General features: G+C 42.8%; 5 protein-coding genes across 31 annotated transcripts in view; 1 reads left to right on the plus strand and 4 right to left on the minus strand.

Annotated features, from left to right (window-relative positions):
* Nucleotides 1-4,094: 4,094 nt before the first annotated feature.
* Nucleotides 4,095-6,252, minus strand: LOC6727419 (4-coumarate-CoA ligase 1). The gene is made up of 4 exons (XM_002102765.3): nucleotides 5,862-6,252; nucleotides 5,411-5,805; nucleotides 5,233-5,349; nucleotides 4,095-5,180 (listed from the first exon to the last, which is right to left on the minus strand). The coding sequence occupies exons 1-4, from the start codon at nucleotides 6,000-6,002 to the stop codon at nucleotides 4,214-4,216; spliced, it is 1,620 nt and encodes a 539-aa protein (XP_002102801.1). The 5' UTR covers nucleotides 6,003-6,252; the 3' UTR covers nucleotides 4,095-4,213.
* Nucleotides 6,253-6,404: 152 nt separating this feature from the next.
* On the minus strand, nucleotides 6,405-8,342 carry LOC6727420 (luciferin 4-monooxygenase). The gene is made up of 3 exons (XM_002102766.3): nucleotides 8,134-8,342; nucleotides 7,564-8,075; nucleotides 6,405-7,511 (listed from the first exon to the last, which is right to left on the minus strand). The coding sequence occupies exons 1-3, from the start codon at nucleotides 8,275-8,277 to the stop codon at nucleotides 6,551-6,553; spliced, it is 1,617 nt and encodes a 538-aa protein (XP_002102802.1). The 5' UTR covers nucleotides 8,278-8,342; the 3' UTR covers nucleotides 6,405-6,550.
* A 477-nt stretch (nucleotides 8,343-8,819) lies between these two features.
* Nucleotides 8,820-10,789, minus strand: LOC6727422 (luciferin 4-monooxygenase). Its single transcript, XM_002102768.3, has 2 exons — nucleotides 10,100-10,789; nucleotides 8,820-9,938 (listed from the first exon to the last, which is right to left on the minus strand). Exons 1-2 carry the CDS (start codon nucleotides 10,765-10,767, stop codon nucleotides 8,978-8,980), a joined length of 1,629 nt encoding a protein of 542 aa, XP_002102804.2. The 5' UTR covers nucleotides 10,768-10,789; the 3' UTR covers nucleotides 8,820-8,977.
* A 1,633-nt stretch (nucleotides 10,790-12,422) lies between these two features.
* On the plus strand, nucleotides 12,423-14,256 carry LOC6727423 (4-coumarate--CoA ligase CCL1). The gene is made up of 3 exons (XM_016176398.3): nucleotides 12,423-12,645; nucleotides 12,701-13,212; nucleotides 13,275-14,256. The coding sequence occupies exons 1-3, from the start codon at nucleotides 12,502-12,504 to the stop codon at nucleotides 14,230-14,232; spliced, it is 1,614 nt and encodes a 537-aa protein (XP_016033975.1). The 5' UTR covers nucleotides 12,423-12,501; the 3' UTR covers nucleotides 14,233-14,256.
* A 159-nt stretch (nucleotides 14,257-14,415) lies between these two features.
* LOC6727424 (glutamate-gated chloride channel) overlaps nucleotides 14,416-18,893 on the minus strand; it is a 35,281-nt gene continuing 30,803 nt past the window's right edge. For 13 of the 27 annotated variants that reach the window (XM_039295862.2, XM_039295861.2, XM_039295856.2 and 10 more), the window contains exons 12-13: nucleotides 18,132-18,248; nucleotides 14,416-17,918 (exon numbers count right to left, since the gene is read on the minus strand). In XM_039295862.2, coding sequence (XP_039151796.1) covers nucleotides 17,909-17,918; nucleotides 18,132-18,248 — 127 coding nt within the window. In that variant the 3' untranslated portion in view covers nucleotides 14,416-17,908. Of the gene's footprint in view, nucleotides 18,249-18,893 lie in introns of all 27 variants that reach the window. The other 14 variants (XM_039295860.2, XM_016175628.3, XM_039295867.2 and 11 more) reach the window with 3 other exon arrangements.

The raw sequence follows: 18,893 nt of genomic DNA on the forward strand, positions 1-18,893 counted from the left end.
CAAAATTGATTGTAAATTGTGCCGGGATGCGGCAATGGCTTTGCAGGGGCTCCTCTGCGACTGATAAGGGCAATCGGTCGGATGCGGATTCTAAGTGGAATGGACACCCGCAATGGCCGGGCAAACGGGTTCAACTGGGCAATGGCGATACAAGTGACAAGTGAACATGGAAAACTAATTTATGTGGCGCATGCGACAGGAAATACTAGTGGTCGGTCCACTCGATTCGATTCGATGAATCGGAATGCAATATGCTATTTGCCGAATGCTATATGCTTTGCAAACCCGTCGACGCCTCGCTGCAGTTGCTCAATGAAAGTCGGCTTGTGGTTGGTGCTTCGTTCTTGGAGACACTTGGCACCTGAAGAAGGAGAGACCTTGACCGGGTTGTCCCGGCTGGGCAACGGTAATACGAAACCACCGCTAAAACGCAACAACTGGCGAACAAGTGAAGAACATATAACCGCCTAACAACACTTTGCTCTTAACAACATCAGCGACAGCCACTTTTGGCCCCCAAGGCTGTTCAATCGAAGACGTGTTAAGGAAGCGTATCTATCGCCGAGATCAGCATTTCCAATTGCACGGAAAGGAAATCTTCTCAATATCCACCATAACTGCATTCCATTAATCCTGATTAAGAGTGTTTTATTTAAATAAAAAAATCGTAATTTAAAGAAGATTTTAGGAATAAGTTAATTGTACGTTGATATAGAGGTATCCCGTGGAACTGATTGAACTGATTGATAAGTAATAGAGCCTTAGTAGGAATTAAATATCAGAAAGAATAGTAGCAGTTATATTTTGGCCATTAGTGGAATTGCAATAAGTTATCTAAAGATATATTTAATATTTATTTTTATTTAATCCCCATTTGTTTCTCTGAGTGCGTGAGCCGGTTCCAACTGCGTTTGGCTGCAGGCTGAGCCATCTCACCTCCATCATCATCAGCATCAGCAACTGGCCGGATCATCAACATCATCGCTTGTTGACCAAGTTATGCTACGCGAACAACGATGTGTCATGTCGGCCGCCAGCCAGGGGCAAGATGTGGCCAAGTTCCTAGAGTGGCTGGCTTGGATGGCCGGCCGGAGCCATTCTTCACACCTCCCACAACGGGCGTCCAGAAATTCGCACGCTTGCGGCGCCAGCCGATCCTAACCAGCTGTGCTGGCCAAGAACTACAGATATGATCGGACCTAGACCCCAAAACACCGCTGCGGGCCATCAACAGGCGCATTGATCTTCCTTGCGCTGTCCGCGGTTGCATCTTCATCTTTTATTAATCGCCCCATTTATTTGATTATCTCCGGGGACAGCGGACTGGCTTGGGATAGATTTATGCCTCGGCGGCGTAATTTACTCGCTAATCATGCAACACTTTTCATTTTGACACGTTCGGGCGGCTCTCACCAAAGCACCGCCAGCGGTAATTATGTAAATTTCCCCACCGATTCGAGCGGATCCAAGGCGATCCGTTCCGTTTCGATCTCCTACAATCCATCGGATGCCGGGGGGTGCCATTTTATGATCTATGCCTGCTTCGTGCTTAGAAGCGAACTTAACACAAATTGATAAAAGCAACATCAACAACATGGGGCGCTCCATCCACAGCGGTCGTGGACTATTTTTACGATTATCGATCCCGCGTTCTTCTTGTTTTCACTGGCGAACACATCGCTTACATAAATTACGGGCCAGGACCAGGTCCGGTATAGAATTCCAGGGAAAATGCATCCAGCATCGCCCCGCCTGTGTTTTGACACCAAACATCCGCTCTAAGCCGCAGCCCCTTGGATGGGGTTAGGGTTAGCCATCGACTGCGATCCGAACCAGGATCGCAGCGGCGGGGGCCACATCTGATCTTGTTAGTCGTTGCCGCTCATGCGCATGACTGCAATTTAAGCGCCATAAATTCTGTTCTCAGCTCGCCATGTCGAAGGCAATATGTCAAAGTTAATATGGCCTTGCATTATACAGGGTAGCAGGGGCATGAGCAGTTGAAGAACAATCTGTTTACCAAAATTGACACGATATAGGATATGTACCTATACCTATCTGAAAAGAAAAAAACTAGTTCTTTTTGTACGATTCTGTGTTGTCTTTAGCATGAATTGCAATTTAGTATTAAAGAGGTCAGTTCTAAGTTGTTTAATAAACTTAGGTTTTAAGCTTACATAAGGTATGCGTTAATCGAACCCCTCTTGTGAGTTTCCCAATTTCCGTAGGACTTACTAAAGCATAATGCCCTTTCGAGCACTTTTCCATAATGTGAGGTTGGATTAGATGACTTAATAAGACTTTCCTTGGGCATGGTTGGGTGATCTTGGGCAGCTGGATTGGATCCCCTTTCAAAATGGTTACGAGGGGGGAGAGAAAAGCAGCGGCATTAGCTGCTACTTTGCTGTGACATATGCAAATGGGAAAGGTAATTAAACAATCCTTCAAGCCGTAACTTCGCGAGACATAAATTAGTGCTTAGCATTATAAATAAGCACAAACAACTCCAGCATTTTCAACACGATTAATAACGCCAATTAATCGCTGCAATGGCGACTGGCAGCAGTTATTGCCATGTAACTGACAAACTGGTCGACAGTTGCTAATGAATTAATCAGCGTGCAGATTAGATCGCAGATTTGCGATTCTGGAACTGTGATCTGAGCTCTGCGATCTCAGATCACCGATCGGAAACCATTCAGACAATCTCATCAAGAGCGTAGGTATTTAATTGCGCCAGCACACAATAATATTAGCGGCGCTACTGACAAATGATAATTGGTATTTGCATGACAATTAGAATCGCCGTCAAGAATGGCTGCCAAGATCGGATCAGATGGGCGCCAGGCGTCTTTGAGAAGCTGCCTCGGAGTCCGATTCAAATGCCATTGGTCACGCCGAGCACTTCCTGCATATTTGAGCCGGTTTGCGAGAGCTCCAGGCCAGTTGGTCCATGATCAATGAGCACTAATGCCCCCGAAAATGCGCCACAAGGATGGGATCGTATTTCGTGAACTTGACATTGAAAACATCGGCGAAGGCACAGCGGCACAGATGATGAAGATGCTCCGTGGCCTGTCAATCCGCTTAGCAGGGGAATTGTGCGATCATTATCACTGATCCCCAACCAAATTAATTCCTGGTCCTAAGTGGCTCTTAATTGTTGCAGTTTATTTCGGGAGTGCACCCAAGCATCGAACGGAATTCATTCGGAGGGGCATGTCACTCAGTTTTGTGTGGCAAAGGCCAAAAGTATCAAGTTGCAATGCTGACAAGATCACGCACAAAGTGCAACTTTGCCCGACTGTCAATCAAATAATGATGTTATTCCGTTCCATCACTGAAACTAAAGGGTTTGTTCAACTGGAATGTGCACCATTAGGTACTTCATAGGTCGCTGCGAGGGCGGGTTGATGTCTTCAGCTGTTTCTTTTAAGGTGATCGTATAATCTCTCTTTGTCCAATGTAAGGGCATTCGGAGGATCATTAGGTTGTGATAATTTGATATGAACTTCTTAGTAGTATCGAATTTTTATCTAAGCTTAAGATAAAGCGCTAATGAAGTTTATTATATGAATGGCATGATGATCTACTTGATCAAAAAATTGTTAAAGCTTTATAACTGGGCAGCAATTAAAAAGTACCTTGAAATGATTAACCTTCATTGCAATACGTTTTTATTTCAAAAAGATGGTGTGCTGGGGATATCAGTATCTACCACTACATTTATTTCATTATAGAATCTGATAATTACAGAGCCCACCACTCAAAATAACATAGGTATTGCTTATCAGGTTAAAACATTCCAAACTAGGTACCAGTGCAATCCCGCACCTTTTAATTGAACTTAATCTCGCCCTAATGTTAGTCTATAATTGTTTCTAACCGATCAAGTATTTGTCATTAACATAGCACTATATTTTCCCAGGAATTTTGAACTTCAAATGTGTTAACTGAGCCATTACCTTGAACCACATACTGAATGGTGAACTATCGCACCTCAAACGCAATCGCTAATCAACTGGAGATAAGCCGTCGATATCAAAGAATAGCCCCAAATGTGTCGGCCATCGGTAACAAAAAATGTCGTCTGCTTATGTTTGTGTGCGTATTTTATTTTTTTTCGGCAGTTCTTGATGTCTTGACTGGATGAGTCACCCGTTGGTAATAACTAATTGTCTTTAAGCCTAACAGAATTATGTCTATGAAAAGATTAGTGGCCATTGCCGTGATCGGCCCATTTTTTACCCAGTGCCTGATCGCGTGCCTGCTGACGTAGAACCTTGCCACTTCCAGTTTTTGGCAGCTCGGGCAGGAAGAAGACGCCGCAGTGAAGCTGCTTGTGGTCGACCACCAGGCGCTTGGCCACATATTCCACGATATCCATCTCGGTGAGACGACTGCCAGGTACTTTGACGACAGCCGCCGCCGCAGGATCACCATCCACCTCGTTCCACAGGCCAAAGACACAGGCCTCGATCACGTCCGGCAGCTCAGCGATGACCTGCTCAATTTCTTGGGGACAATACTGGGCGCCATGGAAGCGCAGAAGATCCTCCTTTCGCTCCACGATATGCAGGTAGTTCTCGTTGTCGAAGTAGCCCATATCTCCGGTGTGGAACCAGCCCTGGTAGTCCTGCATGCGCTTCGATTCATTGGGATTGGCGTAGTAGCCATTCCAGACCTTGCCATTGTGCACTAGGATCTCACCCGTCTCTCCGTGTCCCAGACTTCGACCGGCTTCGTCCAAGATCTTAACCCTCACTCCGGGCACAATCCTGCCCACCGATGAAGGCTTCGCCACTCCCATATTTGCCGCCACACCTCCGCACTCGGTCAAGGCATAGCCGTAGGATATCTGCCCGGTGATCAGGAACTCCTGCAGCTTCAGAAGATTGGCCACATAGCAGGAGCCACCGCCAACGCTGACGAAACGTATGCTGGCTAGGCGCTGCTTATTGAGAGTGGGCGTCTTCAACAGGGAGGCCACCTGCTGCGGCACCACTGTCAACAAGGTCACCTTGTACTTCTCCACCAACTGGATCATATATTCCGGCGTATATGGCCGATCCGTGATTATCCGCGTAGAACCATGGCAGCAACTGAAGAGCATGTTGAACATACCCGCCGACCAGTCGATGGTGCTGAAGGAGAGCAGCACATCCTGGCCAGTAACAAAGCTGGAATAGAATGAATATTATGAATGGGTTTCTTTTAAACCGTATTTCTTACCCGAAATCAAAGAGACACGCTGAGTTGCTAATGCAAACGGCCTTTGGTAGACCAGTAGTTCCCGAAGTGCAGAGAATAGCCACTGTATGATCACCTCCCAGGAGAAGGGTTTCGGGTCTGTAGAATGGGAATCAGGGATATTAGGACAGTTGCTAGAAAGCATAAAAGCAGAACTTACACATAGTACAGCTCTGCTCTAGTTGGCTCCAGCAAATCCTCGACTCGCGGCATGCCCAGTCGATGATCCTTGAGCGTGTAGACATGGCTCTTAAGTATCCTGGCTATGATGCTCAGTCGCTGGAAGCATTTTCCGTCGCAGAAGATTAGCTTTGGCCTGGTGATGGAGAACAGATGCTTTATGGTATCCTCGTCTTGCCAGGGACTAACCGCATGGAAGGGTGTTCCATTCAGCAGACATCCCAATACCACTGGCATGAGGTAGGTAGTGTTGGTCCCCACGATGCCCACCACATCATCCTGTTTCAGACCCATAGCCTTCAGTTGCTGGGCAATGCGAATGGCAAAGGTGATAGCTTCGCCATTGGTTAAGGCTGTGCCTTCCGTATCGGAGATCTACGGGGGAATAATTTAATATACAATACAATATATTGATTAAGGAATTTATCCACCTGACATATGCTGTTCGGATGATTCCGCATAAAGGCAAAAAGAATTTTACCAATCGAACAGTCCACATCGAAGAAACTGGCCGGCCTTGGTCCACTCCAAATTTTGGTGTATTTATCGAATTGCGTGGTCGAGCGATCCATTGCAGTGACTGATAAGCCTAGCCCGGGTATCAACAAACGGTTTTCTGTCCGGGCGTGAATCCGGGTCCGGATCGAATAACGGTTCTCCAGCAACTGGCGACCGACCGACAAGTTCCGGGCATTTGCCGTCCGTGGCTTCCAATCTTATCGCTTCCAATCGCCGAAGCTAAAAAAGCTCGCTGAAAGGCGTTTCCAGCTAGATAAGACAAAGTCGAACTCATTTTGAAATGGCTAAAGCGAATTGAGTGAGTGATAGTCAGATAAAAGAAAAGACCTTGACCGGGCGAATGCGCTTCTCATGGCCCACTTATCATTTATCCATGTCTTAGATAAGCATATAAAATAAATGTATGAATGGCATCAAATCAATTAATTACACAATCTAATCTAAACAATCTGCAATTCTTATTGAAACCCTTAAGTTTAATTATTGGTTCGTAAGTTGCAATCTACAAAAATCAAAAATATTATATCTATACATTTACCAATAAATGTTTGGCCTTTCTAGCTATATTTCAGTTTTGGAATATTGTGAACTCGGCATTATTTTATTTTGCTGAACTTTTGGCCTCCAAGAAAAATGCTTTGTTTGCCATGCGGTTGGTTTTGCCATTGGGACTGCGCACCAGATCCTCCACGATGATGGCACCTCCGTTCAACTGCTTGTACTTGGCATCGATATGGGTGGCCACATAGTCCACAATGTCCTGGGCCGTGAGAGCACTTCCCAGCTTCTTGACCACAGCCGCAGTGGCCTCATCACCGTTGATCTCATTCCACACCCCGAATACACAGACTTCGACGACGTCTGGCATCTTTGAGATGACACTCTCGATTTCGTTGGGATAGTACATGATGTTCTGGAACTTAAGCATGTCCTTCTTGCGCTCCACAATGTATATGAAGCCATCGTCATCCACGTATCCCAGGTCCCCTGTGTGGAACCAGTTATGGTGGTCTCTCATCTTGTGTGTTTCCTCCGGATTGCCATAGTATCCGGCCCAGTATTGACCATTCCAGAGGCACAGCTCACCCACCTCATCGGGGTCAAGGGATTCACCCTTTTCACAAATCACTTTAAGCTTAAGTCCCGCCACCAAACGACCCACCGAGTTCGGCTTCTCATCGAAGTGCAAGTTCAAGGCGGCCATGCTGCCCAGTTCTGTAAAGCCGTAGGCAAAGTGTAGACAATCCTTGCTCAGGCGACTCCTGATCCGATGCTGTGTCTCTACCGAAGCGCGTGATCCCCCAAAAAGGTAGTACCTCAAGCTCGACAGGTCGGCGGTGGTGAACGAGGGAGAGTTGACCATCATGGCCATGTGGGCGGGAGCTTGAATTATCCACGTGATCTGGTGCTCTTCTACGAGTCGCATGAAAAATTCCGGATCGAAGATATTATCTGCTATAATACGTTTGGTGCTGAATACCCCGGATGTTACAGTGGTAAGCAGACCCGTAATCCAGTCGAGAGTACTATGGCTGTACTGAACATCGTTGGTGGTTAAGGAACTAGGAGGAGATAGATTATTTATGGACCAAATATTTCAAGGACCTTACTCACTGGCTGGAATTAAGGATCTGTCGGCTGTTGGTTATTGTCACTGCCTTTGGAATGCCCGTTGTGCCTGAGGAGCAGAGAATGGCCAGAGTCTGGTCGTTGCCTCGTTCCAGTCGTACTGGCTGGAAGTTTTTCTCAATGGGAGTTGCCAGGACTTGATCGATCCTTATAGAACCCGACGGATGATTACGCATGGTGATTATCTTTACATCCAGTTGTGCCGTGGCAGATCGGACCTTTTCAAACTCATCGCCATCACAAAATATGATATTTGGCCTGGTGATGCTAAAGAGCTTTTCAATTGTACTTTGCTCATATGAGATGTTGAGCGAGTGAAAGGCAATGCCGTTGAAGAAGCAGGCATAGGCCACTGCTGAAATGTGAGTGGTATTCCTCGCTATAATGCCCACTATATCCATTTGAAGGAGGCCCAAAGATCGCATATAGCTGGCAATGTGCATTGCATTGGCCTGGAGTTCCGCCCTGGTCAATATCGTGTTCTCCGTGGCCGAGATCTGAAAGGTGAGTTTCTATTATCCATGTGCAGTCCTTAACAGTATCTTTGGCATTAACCTGAGCGATGAGCTGTGGATGCCTCCTCATCTCGTTGAATATAATCTCTCCGATGGACAGATGTGGGTCAAAGTAGTATTCCAATTGGTCTCCGCTCCAGATCTTGCGATCAGCATCGTAATAGCTTGCTGGCCTGTACGGCATTCTGAGTAGTTCCAATCCGTGTGCCGTCTGTATTAGGTGTAAATTCTGGACTGAGTTCAAACAGCAGCGTCTGTTCTCTTTTTATAGTGTCGAGCGATCTATTCGTTTTAGATAACTTTCGGGGCGTATGGGTAGCTTTATACTGATTACACCGACACGCGATTACAGCAGCACTTGAGATCAAAGTAGTCGAGCAAGTGCAGCAATCTCCATAACAAAACAGTAGTTTCTCGTCGTGTAATTGGCGATAGACCCCCAACATTTGTTAGCGCGGTGACTCAGCAGATTTTTGTTATTAAGAATGATGTGCACTGCTTGTATAATGTGCATACAATGCAATTGCAGCTAACATTGACATATCGATTAGAAGTTTGAGAAACGCCGCTCTGCCTCAAAAACGTATTTGTTTTATTATCTCTTATAATATCTATTAACGTAATTAAACCTTACTTCTACTTAAATTATATCACGTTATTAGACTGCTTTAATAGTGGGTTTCTACTGACTGAACGATATTGCATAAAATCGAACCTACTCGGAAATGTGGGAGATTAACTTTTATTGAACTCATCATCTCGTAATATTTTATATTTTTTAACAATAATAACAATGGTGAAACATTCTAATGTGCTAAGGAAGTCCAAGGTTGCTTCATCGTGGGTTTTGCTTACTAATTGTTGATTGTGATTATAAATTGAACTTAGGACTGGGTAGCATCTCTCAAGTAGGCCGCCTTCACGGCCTGTCGATTGACCTTTCCGTTGGCGCTCTTCGCCAGCTGTGGAACGAACTGAACGCCACCGTGGAGATGCTTAAACTGTACGGATACGTTTTTCCTCACATACTGCTCCACGTGCTTGGGATCCAGCTTGCTGCCGGATCGCAGGACCACAGATGCAGCGGCGGCATCGCCTTCCGTCTCCCGAAAGATCCCAAAAACACAAACCTCTGCCACGTCTGGCATCTGGGCGATTACTTCCTCCACTTCGTGGGGATAGTACATCATGCCTAGGTATTTGAGCATATCCTTCTTGCGCTCCACGATGTGCAGGTAGTGATCATCATCGAAGTATCCAACGTCTCCAGTATGGTACCACCCCGCTGAATCTCTCATCTCGGCGGTGGCCTGGGGATTTCCCACATAACCGCTCCAGGGTTGCCCATTGTGACAGAGGATCTCACCCAATCCTTTAGGACCTTGCAACTCCCCCGAGGAGTCAACAATTTTCACTCGAATGTTTGCCATCAGGCGGCCCACAGATGTGGGCTTGGATTGGGTGTCGTAGTTATAGGATACCAGTGTTCCCACCTCGGTCAAGCCATAGGCATTTCTTAGGATACCCGATCCGTGCAGGAAGGACTGCATCTTCTTTAAGGTTGCCACCAAACAATGACCTCCAGCAAAGAGTAGATGCTTGAGGCTTCTCAGTTTTTGAGCACTGGTTTTTGGGCAATTGGCCAACATGGCCACATGGGAATTGGCCATGATGGTCCAGGAGACTTCGTGCTGCTCACAAATGTCCAGGAAGTGTGCCGTACTAAACATTTCACTGGAAATCAGGCGAACTGTGCCAAATACTGCAGCTGTGACCAGGGTAATGAGTCCTGTTAGCCAATCCAAAGTGCTGGGAGCATATTGAACATCATCGGATCCCAGATAGCTGTAATGGAAGACAGAGCAGTTATTTATATGCGATTATCAGGACTAGTAAAGATGGTGGAGTTCAGTAGTTCAGTTAGTTCCAACCTTGGTGGTGTTATCCAAATCCACCAATTTGTAATACAAGCTTTGTAAAAACATTTTAGGAAATTGTAAATCTACCTGTGCATTTCGAATAGCTTCCGGCTGTTTGAGAGGGTAACCGCCTTGGGAGTTCCGGTGGTGCCCGAGGAGCAGAGGATGGCCATGGTGCGATCGACGCCTCGCTGAAACTGGGCGGGCTCATAGTCATCGGGAAGGGGATTCTGCAACAGATCCGCCACACTTAATACACCCGGTAGCTTTCCGTTAACGGTGATGATCAGAGCTCCCAGCGAGGCTCCTATGTCCTTAATCTTTTCGTAGTCCGCAGTATCACAGCACAGGATGCGTGGCCTGGTGATCTTGTACAGACTGGCGATTGTTTTGTGTTCCAGATTGGGGTTGACGGCGTGAAATGGAGTTCCGTTGAACAAGCAACCGTAGGCCAAGGCACCCACATGCGTGGAGTTGCGTGCCATAAGTCCCACCAAATCCGTCTCCTTCTTAAAACCCTGATCCCGGAGATAGCAACCAATCTTGGCGGCATTTTGGAGCATCTGGAAACGCGTTAACCGGGTATTATCCGTGTGCGAGATCTGAAATATCCTTTGAGGTTGCCGCTGCAGCTGCCGGAAGATTATCTGGCCCACGGTCAGCTCCTCGTTGTAGAGACTGTGCAGGCTGCAGCCACTCCAGACCTTCTGAACGGGATCATAGCTGGTCGCTGGATTGCCATTGAGGTCCAACATCGTGATGCACGCGCGTTTTATGACTGCTGCATACTCGCCTGCCAGGTCTATTTAAAGGTCAACGAAATTGGAAAAATTAGCCGGCAATTTAGCAGTTAAAGTGTCCGGATATTTAATTTTACCTATTGATTGCCAAGCTGTTCTCTTGACACGACATCAGCGATGAAAACCGTTTGGCGAATCGGATGATTATCAAACTTAGCTCTCGACAGCCGTTATTTGTTATTAAGTAAAAGGTCTTTTAAGATCAGCACATTTAAATGGAAATTGTATTCGAAAATTTTAAGTGCTAAGTGAGCCGTTTCTGTTCCAAACTCTGGCGTACACTAGTGCTGCTTATTTTAAAAAAATTTTTAATGTATATTTATTTTAATCAATTCACTTCTTTATTTTCAGAGTATATTTAAAATACGTTGATCTATGTTAATTAACGGCTGGTAAGTTTTCGGTGATGCGCCACCTACTTGCGTGTTTCCACAACTATGTGTAAATGTTAACATAACATGTTAAACATGACATGTTATCTACTTCTAAATGTATCTACATGACATGTTATATGCATGTAAGTGTATCTACTTGACATGTTATGTACGTCATATGTATATTCGACATTTTTATGACATCTCATAAACCTAAGCAAAGGAATTACATTTTAACTAATAGTTAACATTTATATGGCTTTCTTAAAATAAACATTTAAGACAATTTTTTTTTGTATATTTGCCAGAAAAGGAAAAAGTATATAAATAAAACTTTATTAGGAGCCGACATTTTATTTTACATTCGCTGACTCCCGTTTTTAATGTGCCGTACAGCCGTTCGATTTACTATAAAAAGTTTGCCATAATTTTGATCCTTTTAGGCTTTTCCATAGGTAAACCTTCCACTTTCAACAAAGTTATATCGATAACCCCAATCCATAAAGAAAATGGTAAAAAATGTCAAATTACTATTAAAAAAAAAAAAAAACACAAAAACAAGAGCAAACCAGTAATATCTTATTTTGCACAAACGCTCATCCCGAAGAGGCAAATCAACGCAGCTGGCAGTCACCATGTAATTCAAGATAAGAGTGATTCTCAGTCAGATAAGCCGCAGATCGGAACGAAGTTCGCTAACGCAGAATGATTTGCCATAAACTTCAGGGGACCAAAGAACAACGATGATAAGACAGAAAGTTAAGCTGATATGTAACGAAATCTCTTCGTGGGATTTGATGATAAGCATCTGGCAAAGAAGTTACCAGCAAAACAACATGTCCCATGACTTTTACGAGGCAAGGCAATTACGTAGATGGATACTAGAGACGTGGGTGTAAATACAGTAAAATGATTTCACCAGAACTTAATATCTTACATGATATTATCAAGAGAAAGTTTAGGTTAATAAATAAGTTGATAAAATGACGTACAAGATACGGAGATACGAAAGAACATATTGTACTACTGGCTATGAAGATAACCCACTAAACAGTTCCCACGATATCGCGGCAAAGTCGTTTTGACCTGACCGAACCAAAGCCGTTATCTTGAATTTTATAACATTTATATCTAAAATTGCTCCTGTAAGATGTTATTATGGTATTTGTATTTCTATTTGCTCTGCCACCCGAACTTTTTATCTAAGAGTGATAAGCTATTGGATGGCTGCGACTATAAAAAGGGATTGTAGTTGCGAATCTGATACAGTTGAAATCTGACTTTACCAGACACACAAAGTTTGCCTACTTACAGAATGCCGTACACACCAGCAAATTCCTACGATAATGATCAAAAGATCTGGAGCGGTGAGCCGATTGTCAAATACTTCGATCCGGACTTGTCCATCGGAGAGATCATTTTCCACGAGATGCGGCGGCATCCGCAGCTTACTGCCCAGGTGAGTACATTAAAGGTTACCCACTAAACAGATGATTTAACATGATATCTTTTAGATCTCTGCCACGGAGGGTACTGTACTGACCAGAGGGGAGCTCCTTGCCAACGCCATGCGAGTGGCCAGCTATATGCGATCAGAGGGCCTCCTTCAATCCGATATAGTGGGCATCATAGGCCGGAATACCACCCACATGCTTGCCGTAGCCTACGCCTGTTTCTTCAACGGAATAGCTTTTCACTCGCTCAACATTACCTACGATCGCGATACGATCGAAAAGATCTACAAGGTTACAAAACCTTCCATAATCTTCTGCGATGGAGATGAGTTTGAGAAGGTTCGATCTGCCACGGCACAACTGGATGTTAAGCTCGTCACCATGCGCAATCATCCAGTGGATTCCATAAAGATTGATGAAGTTGTTGCCACGCCCATCGAAGAAAACTTCCAGCCAGCTAAGCTGGAAAAGGGCAACGATCAGACTTTGGCCATTCTCTGCTCTTCGGGAACAACTGGAACTCCAAAGGCTGTAACCATAACTAACAGTCGGCACATCCTCGCAGGCAACTAGTAAGATATTTATACGTAGTCTTTGGAATGATTTTAAAGTTTGCTTCCCTTTGTACCTCTAGTCATCTGACCACCGCTGATATTCAGTACTCCCACAACACCCTTGACTGGATCACCGGTTTGCTTACCACCATTACCTCCGGAGTGTTCAGCACTACCCGCATCATTGCGGACAATCCCTTCGATCCCGCCTTTGCCATGCGAATCATCGAGGAGTACAAGGTTACGTGGACCATACAGCCACCATCCTCTATGGCTCTAATGATTAACTGCCCAGAATTCGAGACTTGCGATCTGTCGAGCCTGCGGTGCTACATGTTCGGAGGATCACGGGCTGCCTTGGAGGTTCAGAAAGGCATCCGTAGCCGTCTTAGCCATGATTGCCTGCAGTTTGTTTATGGATTTACAGAACTGGGTGCCATGGCCACCATCAACTGTCACTTCGACAAGAAAACCGGATCGGTGGGTCGATTGGTCAATGGGCTGAAGTTGAAGATAATCAATGATGAGGGCGAATCGCTTGGACCCGAAGAAATCGGAGAGGTGTGCATCAAGAACCACCAGCACTGGTCGGGATACTACGGAAACGAAGTTGAGACTCGTGGCATGCGAGATTCACTGGGATGGTATCACTCCGGAGACCTGGGATACATGGACCGAGATGGCTTCCTGTACATTATGGACCGCAAGAAGGAGATGCTCAAGTACCAGAACATCATGTACTATCCAAACGATATTGAAAGCGTCATCTCAGAGATGCCCCAGGTAGCCGAGGTCTGTGTCTTCGGGATATGGAGCAACATCTTTGGAGACGAAGCTGCTGCTGCTGTCGTTAAGAAACTGGGCAGTGAGCTGGAGGCCCAGGATGTGGTGGACTATGTGAGTTCTCGGACTGATTCCAAGTACAAGCAGTTGAACGGAGGAGCCGTCATTGTGGAGGACCTGAAGCGAAGTGCCAATGGAAAGACCAATCGAATGGCCAATAAGGCCCACTTTTTGCATATGAAAAATAGGAGCTAAACATTTTATTTATATTTTTGTATATCAGTTAGTTAAATTAAAATTAATTAAATTAAAATAATTCTTTAGCTATTTAAAATTTAATAGATCTATATAAAGAAAAAGGGGAAAACGAATGCACTGATTTCTAGCTTTAAAGAGCGATTAAATATTTAATACCATTAGAAGTTAAAGACACTGCCATTTTTGTGTATTCTTTCATTTCGTTTTGCATCATTTATTTATAAACATTTCACAAACATCATTATTCTGGGGGTTTTACACAATTATTTCGTTTTTATCCTGGTTTCCATTCTAGGATTTCCTTCCATTCGGGTGACAACAATTATTTCAACTATATTGTAAAATTATGCTACTAATCTTTCACTTAGGCATTTGATTTGCTGTTTTAATTTCACACCGACGGCATTGATGTGTTATTGCCGGGTCTATGTATATGTATGTACTTTTAGAATTTCTTTCGTTTGTGGTTTTTGGCGTTGTTTCTTTCTGGGCTTGGGTTATGTTCCAGGTTTGGATTGCACTACAGAGAAATTCATGCGATCTTTCCCTACGAATCGAATCGTTCTTACTGGCTAAACGTGTGAGTGTGGTGATCTTTGCTAAGTCCTCATCGGTCGGGGATCGTGTGGTTTTGGGTTTAGAATTTTTTTTTCGGGGGTGTACGGATGTGCATGTCCTGACTTAGCTCTATAAAGTAAGGTGATTTGCAGTGTTTATTGATTCGCTCTTCGATCGCCATCGATCGATCGTAACTTCGTTCGAATGATTCGGCTGTTTGTCGTTCGTTTATTTACACTTGTTCTCTTCTCTAGAAATTATAGTTTGAGTTGCTTGATTGTTATCAATGGGCCATGAGCCGCCCCCATTTTGGAAGATATGTGTTATGATCTATCTAAATTTTTACTTGCAATACTCAAACTCGTCGTCTGTCCCCCCGACAAACTGTGCAAAGATTAGATTCATTTTCGATTTCGATTTGGGTGTCGCTTTTTGATTTCTTTCGTGTGGTTAGCAAAGATTAAACATCAAGTGAGTGGTGTAGGTGAGTGGTAAGTGAGTGTGTGAGTGGATCAAGTGAGTTCAGATAGTGGGTGGTGAATGCAATTTGCCGTGGCGCTTAGTAGCTTAGTTATGTGCATGCTTTAGCTAGTCTGGTTTCGAACTGCCTCTTAAGATCTACACATACGTTAACTTAGGATCTACTCGTTCGCATAGTTCTTTCTTTTTCGTGTTTACATCGCATTGGTAAATGATTTAATCTCTATGCTCGTCTGTTAATCAAAACCTGTAAGTCTTTTTGGAACGCATCTATATATATATATATATAAAGTTGTGCACATTTCGTGTTACGATTTCCCGTAGTTGTGTTTCTCGTTAACCTAACCTTTTAAATGACATTTACATGTTCTGACCCAAACTATTTACACTGAACTGGACTGCTGCTGCTAAACGATTTGCCGGAAAAAATGATAATTGACCGAATTGGAGAACGGCAAATGAAGAGCAGCACACAACCTAAGTATGTTTCCATTTTTTTTTTCACTAAATATAAATGCCGAAAACGGTGTTTCGCCCGCCCATTGTGTATGACCTAGTTTAATTGTTTTTCCAACGTCGTGATTATTTTTCATCTAGTACATCAATCAACGGATTTCAATCAATCAGCCCGTCTCCGACTGCCATCAATTTTGTTCGATTTTCCCGACCTTCATCTGGTTCATCAACTATATGCTCACATTTAAAAACCCTGTATGTTCAATAGCTTCATATACAATACAACTATAGCTAGAGTTATAGTTATAATTCGCGATCTCATTCGATTTTCATTCTTTGACTAGTTTTTGGTTTCGTCTTTGCTTGGCACAACTTTTACAACATGAAAGTATCTATAAATATTTCCGTTTTCGGTTTTTCTATATGTTCTGATCGTACTTATGACGCTTGTTTAATGACAACAATTATTATGCAGGGTGCCTTGTGTAGTGTCTATATATTAGAATAAGTTTCAATTGATTTTTGATTTCCTTTTACGTTTAGTTTCTTACCTTTAGATTATAAATGATAGCAAACGAAAAGCATTTCCAAAATCAAAGAAAAAGTTTAAGAAAACATGTGAATAAAACAGGCTCAAGTTAATAAAAATATTAAAAAACTACGGAAATATTTTATTCGATTTATCTGAAGTATTTAAGTTGGTTATTGTGGTTCTGGATCTGGTTCTGTTTCTGTTGTTGCTATGTAGAATTCACTTTAGTTATTATTCTAAAATTAGAGCTGCATAGTTTATGGTGTCGGTTAGTGCATTTCTCTAATTGAGTTTAGGAAAGGATTTTAGTGTGAAAGGATCGGAGTCATTCAAAAGTTAGGAAGAAAGAGAGAGAGAGAGAGTTAGAGAAGGGAAGAAAGTGGGGAGAAATCTCCTTGGTATACAAAAGGCACTTAAATAACCAAAGATATTTTTGGATATGAAAAGAACCGTATATATCTCGATCTAATTTATGTCTTATCATACTGATTTTAATCAATTTATGTGTAGTATCCATTAAGTTGTTTAGGGACTTTGACTACATGATAAAATATTTTGTATTGTCTGTTAATTGGTTTATGGTTTGCATGTTGTATATTTTTATATTGTAACTCTAATTAAGGAAATTAACTAGCTAAGCGGCACTTGGGCCCAATACATAATTAGGTAAATGTAAATTTATTATAATATTCTAAGAATTCAAATGAAAAAGGAATCGGAATTTGAGGGCTTTAGTTCCCGTGAGTACCAGAACAAGTTAACTACTATAAAAATTCAACTCTAAAACGAAAAGCAAGCCGTATGTATATAAATAATGAAGAAAGTTTCTAATAAAGTTTGGGTAGAAATACCTTGCAGATACCCACCAGTTTCAGTTGAACTTATCATTTAAGAGTAGTTTGGGCAAAGAATGCAAAAAGAAAGTTCTGTATTTGTTTCTGTGTGTTTTAAAGGATTCTTTGATATTTTCGATTCGATTTTTATTTTGCTTCGATGGTGAACATAATTAAATTGATTTTACCTAGGTATCTCGCTTCGGTTAGTGGTTTGTTTATCGACTAAACTTAAATTTATCTACACGATTTTTACAATTAGAATTCATATAAACTAGTTCGCTTAAAACTTATTGTATGACATATTTACAAAAGTCGAATTCTCTACGACCTCATATCGCTGTTTGCGGCTTATCTAACTTAACGCATTTAAGTACAAATCAATTGCAATTTCGTTTAGAACTAAGCTAGAGTCCGGAACAAAACTCGGTTATCGTCGATAACCAGCTAAAATAATTAATCAATTTGTAACAATTTGGAGCATCCTCTAAACAAATCAAGTCAAACAAGTGTTGCGGTGTGTGTCAGTTTGTGTATAGTTTAGTATAATTATTCATAACATTATCTACTATGCAGTCACTCGTGATCAATTTAACTTACAATTAACTAGAATTTCGTCATTCATCAAACATTATTCTTTATTTGTTTAGTGGAAGTGCCATGGAGCCTTGCCGGATACCGTTCTTAACTTATCTGCACTGTTCCGAGACATAACCATAAATGTAGCATACAGCGATATCGCAACGTATCCCTCGGTATAATTAGTTAATTTCGTATTAGATTCTACATAGCCACCGCATTTCAGAGACGCGCCTTAGAAGGTCCTTTAGTGGTTTGAACCATTCAATCAAGGTGTCAATCAAGAAATCAACCAAATCGGAAATGAAGCCAACAAAGCCATAAGCAACACAAAGCATGAAATGAAGACAACCGAAATGGAAAAGAATGAAAGAAATAGGTTAGTACATTCGTGTTGGCCAATAGCGCCAACCCTTCTATAAAGTAATTGGTGTTTGGCAATAGGTAACGGCATTTACTCATCCTCCTCCTCCCTGAAGAGATATGTGCTCCAGTAGACCAGGTTGAACAGGGCGAAGACCAGCGGGAAGGTGATCCGCGATATAACATCGATTCTCTTGGATCTAGAACATTGTCTTTGGATATTAAACAAGTACGAAAATGCAAATTAATTGATCATCTAAAGATTGGCTTTTTGATTTTTGTGATTACTTGATTGGTTATTCTTTTGTTTTTTTATCGTTTTGAAAAGTTTCCAAATTTGGCAAATAATTTGTTTGTTTTAAAAGGGTTAAAAAAGGGGAGTAACACTACGTGCTGGAAACGAAAAGTGCGCTTTCTGGGGATTAATATCTACATGGGAAGAGCTAGCATAGGTGGGTTCGGGATGCCAGGATGTTTGGGGGTAGCTATGTATTTAAGGGCGGGGAGTTCGAGTCTCAAGATCTACAACTAAATACGTATTTTAAAACAAACAAATCGCACTTAAAATGACAGAAAGGCAAAGCATAATTTCATCGAATGTCCGTTCGACTTATTGGGCTCAATTAAAAACATAGAAATTCAAATTCAATTATATTTCACAAATACTTGGCTCAGTTCAGCAAGCAATTAAACCACGTCATTATCATTAGTATTATTCGATTTGATCTGAACAGATTTGATTTGGCAACAAAAGACAGCGGGCAAACAGAATCGAACGAACGGCAAGCAAGCGGCAGATATCGGGTTTGGTTTCTTTGGATATCGTTTCGGTTTCGGTATCTTTCACAGGTATTGTC

Source organism: Drosophila simulans, chromosome 3R (genome assembly GCF_016746395.2).
Source record: "Drosophila simulans strain w501 chromosome 3R, Prin_Dsim_3.1, whole genome shotgun sequence".
NCBI classification, from domain to species: domain Eukaryota; kingdom Metazoa; phylum Arthropoda; class Insecta; order Diptera; family Drosophilidae; genus Drosophila; species Drosophila simulans.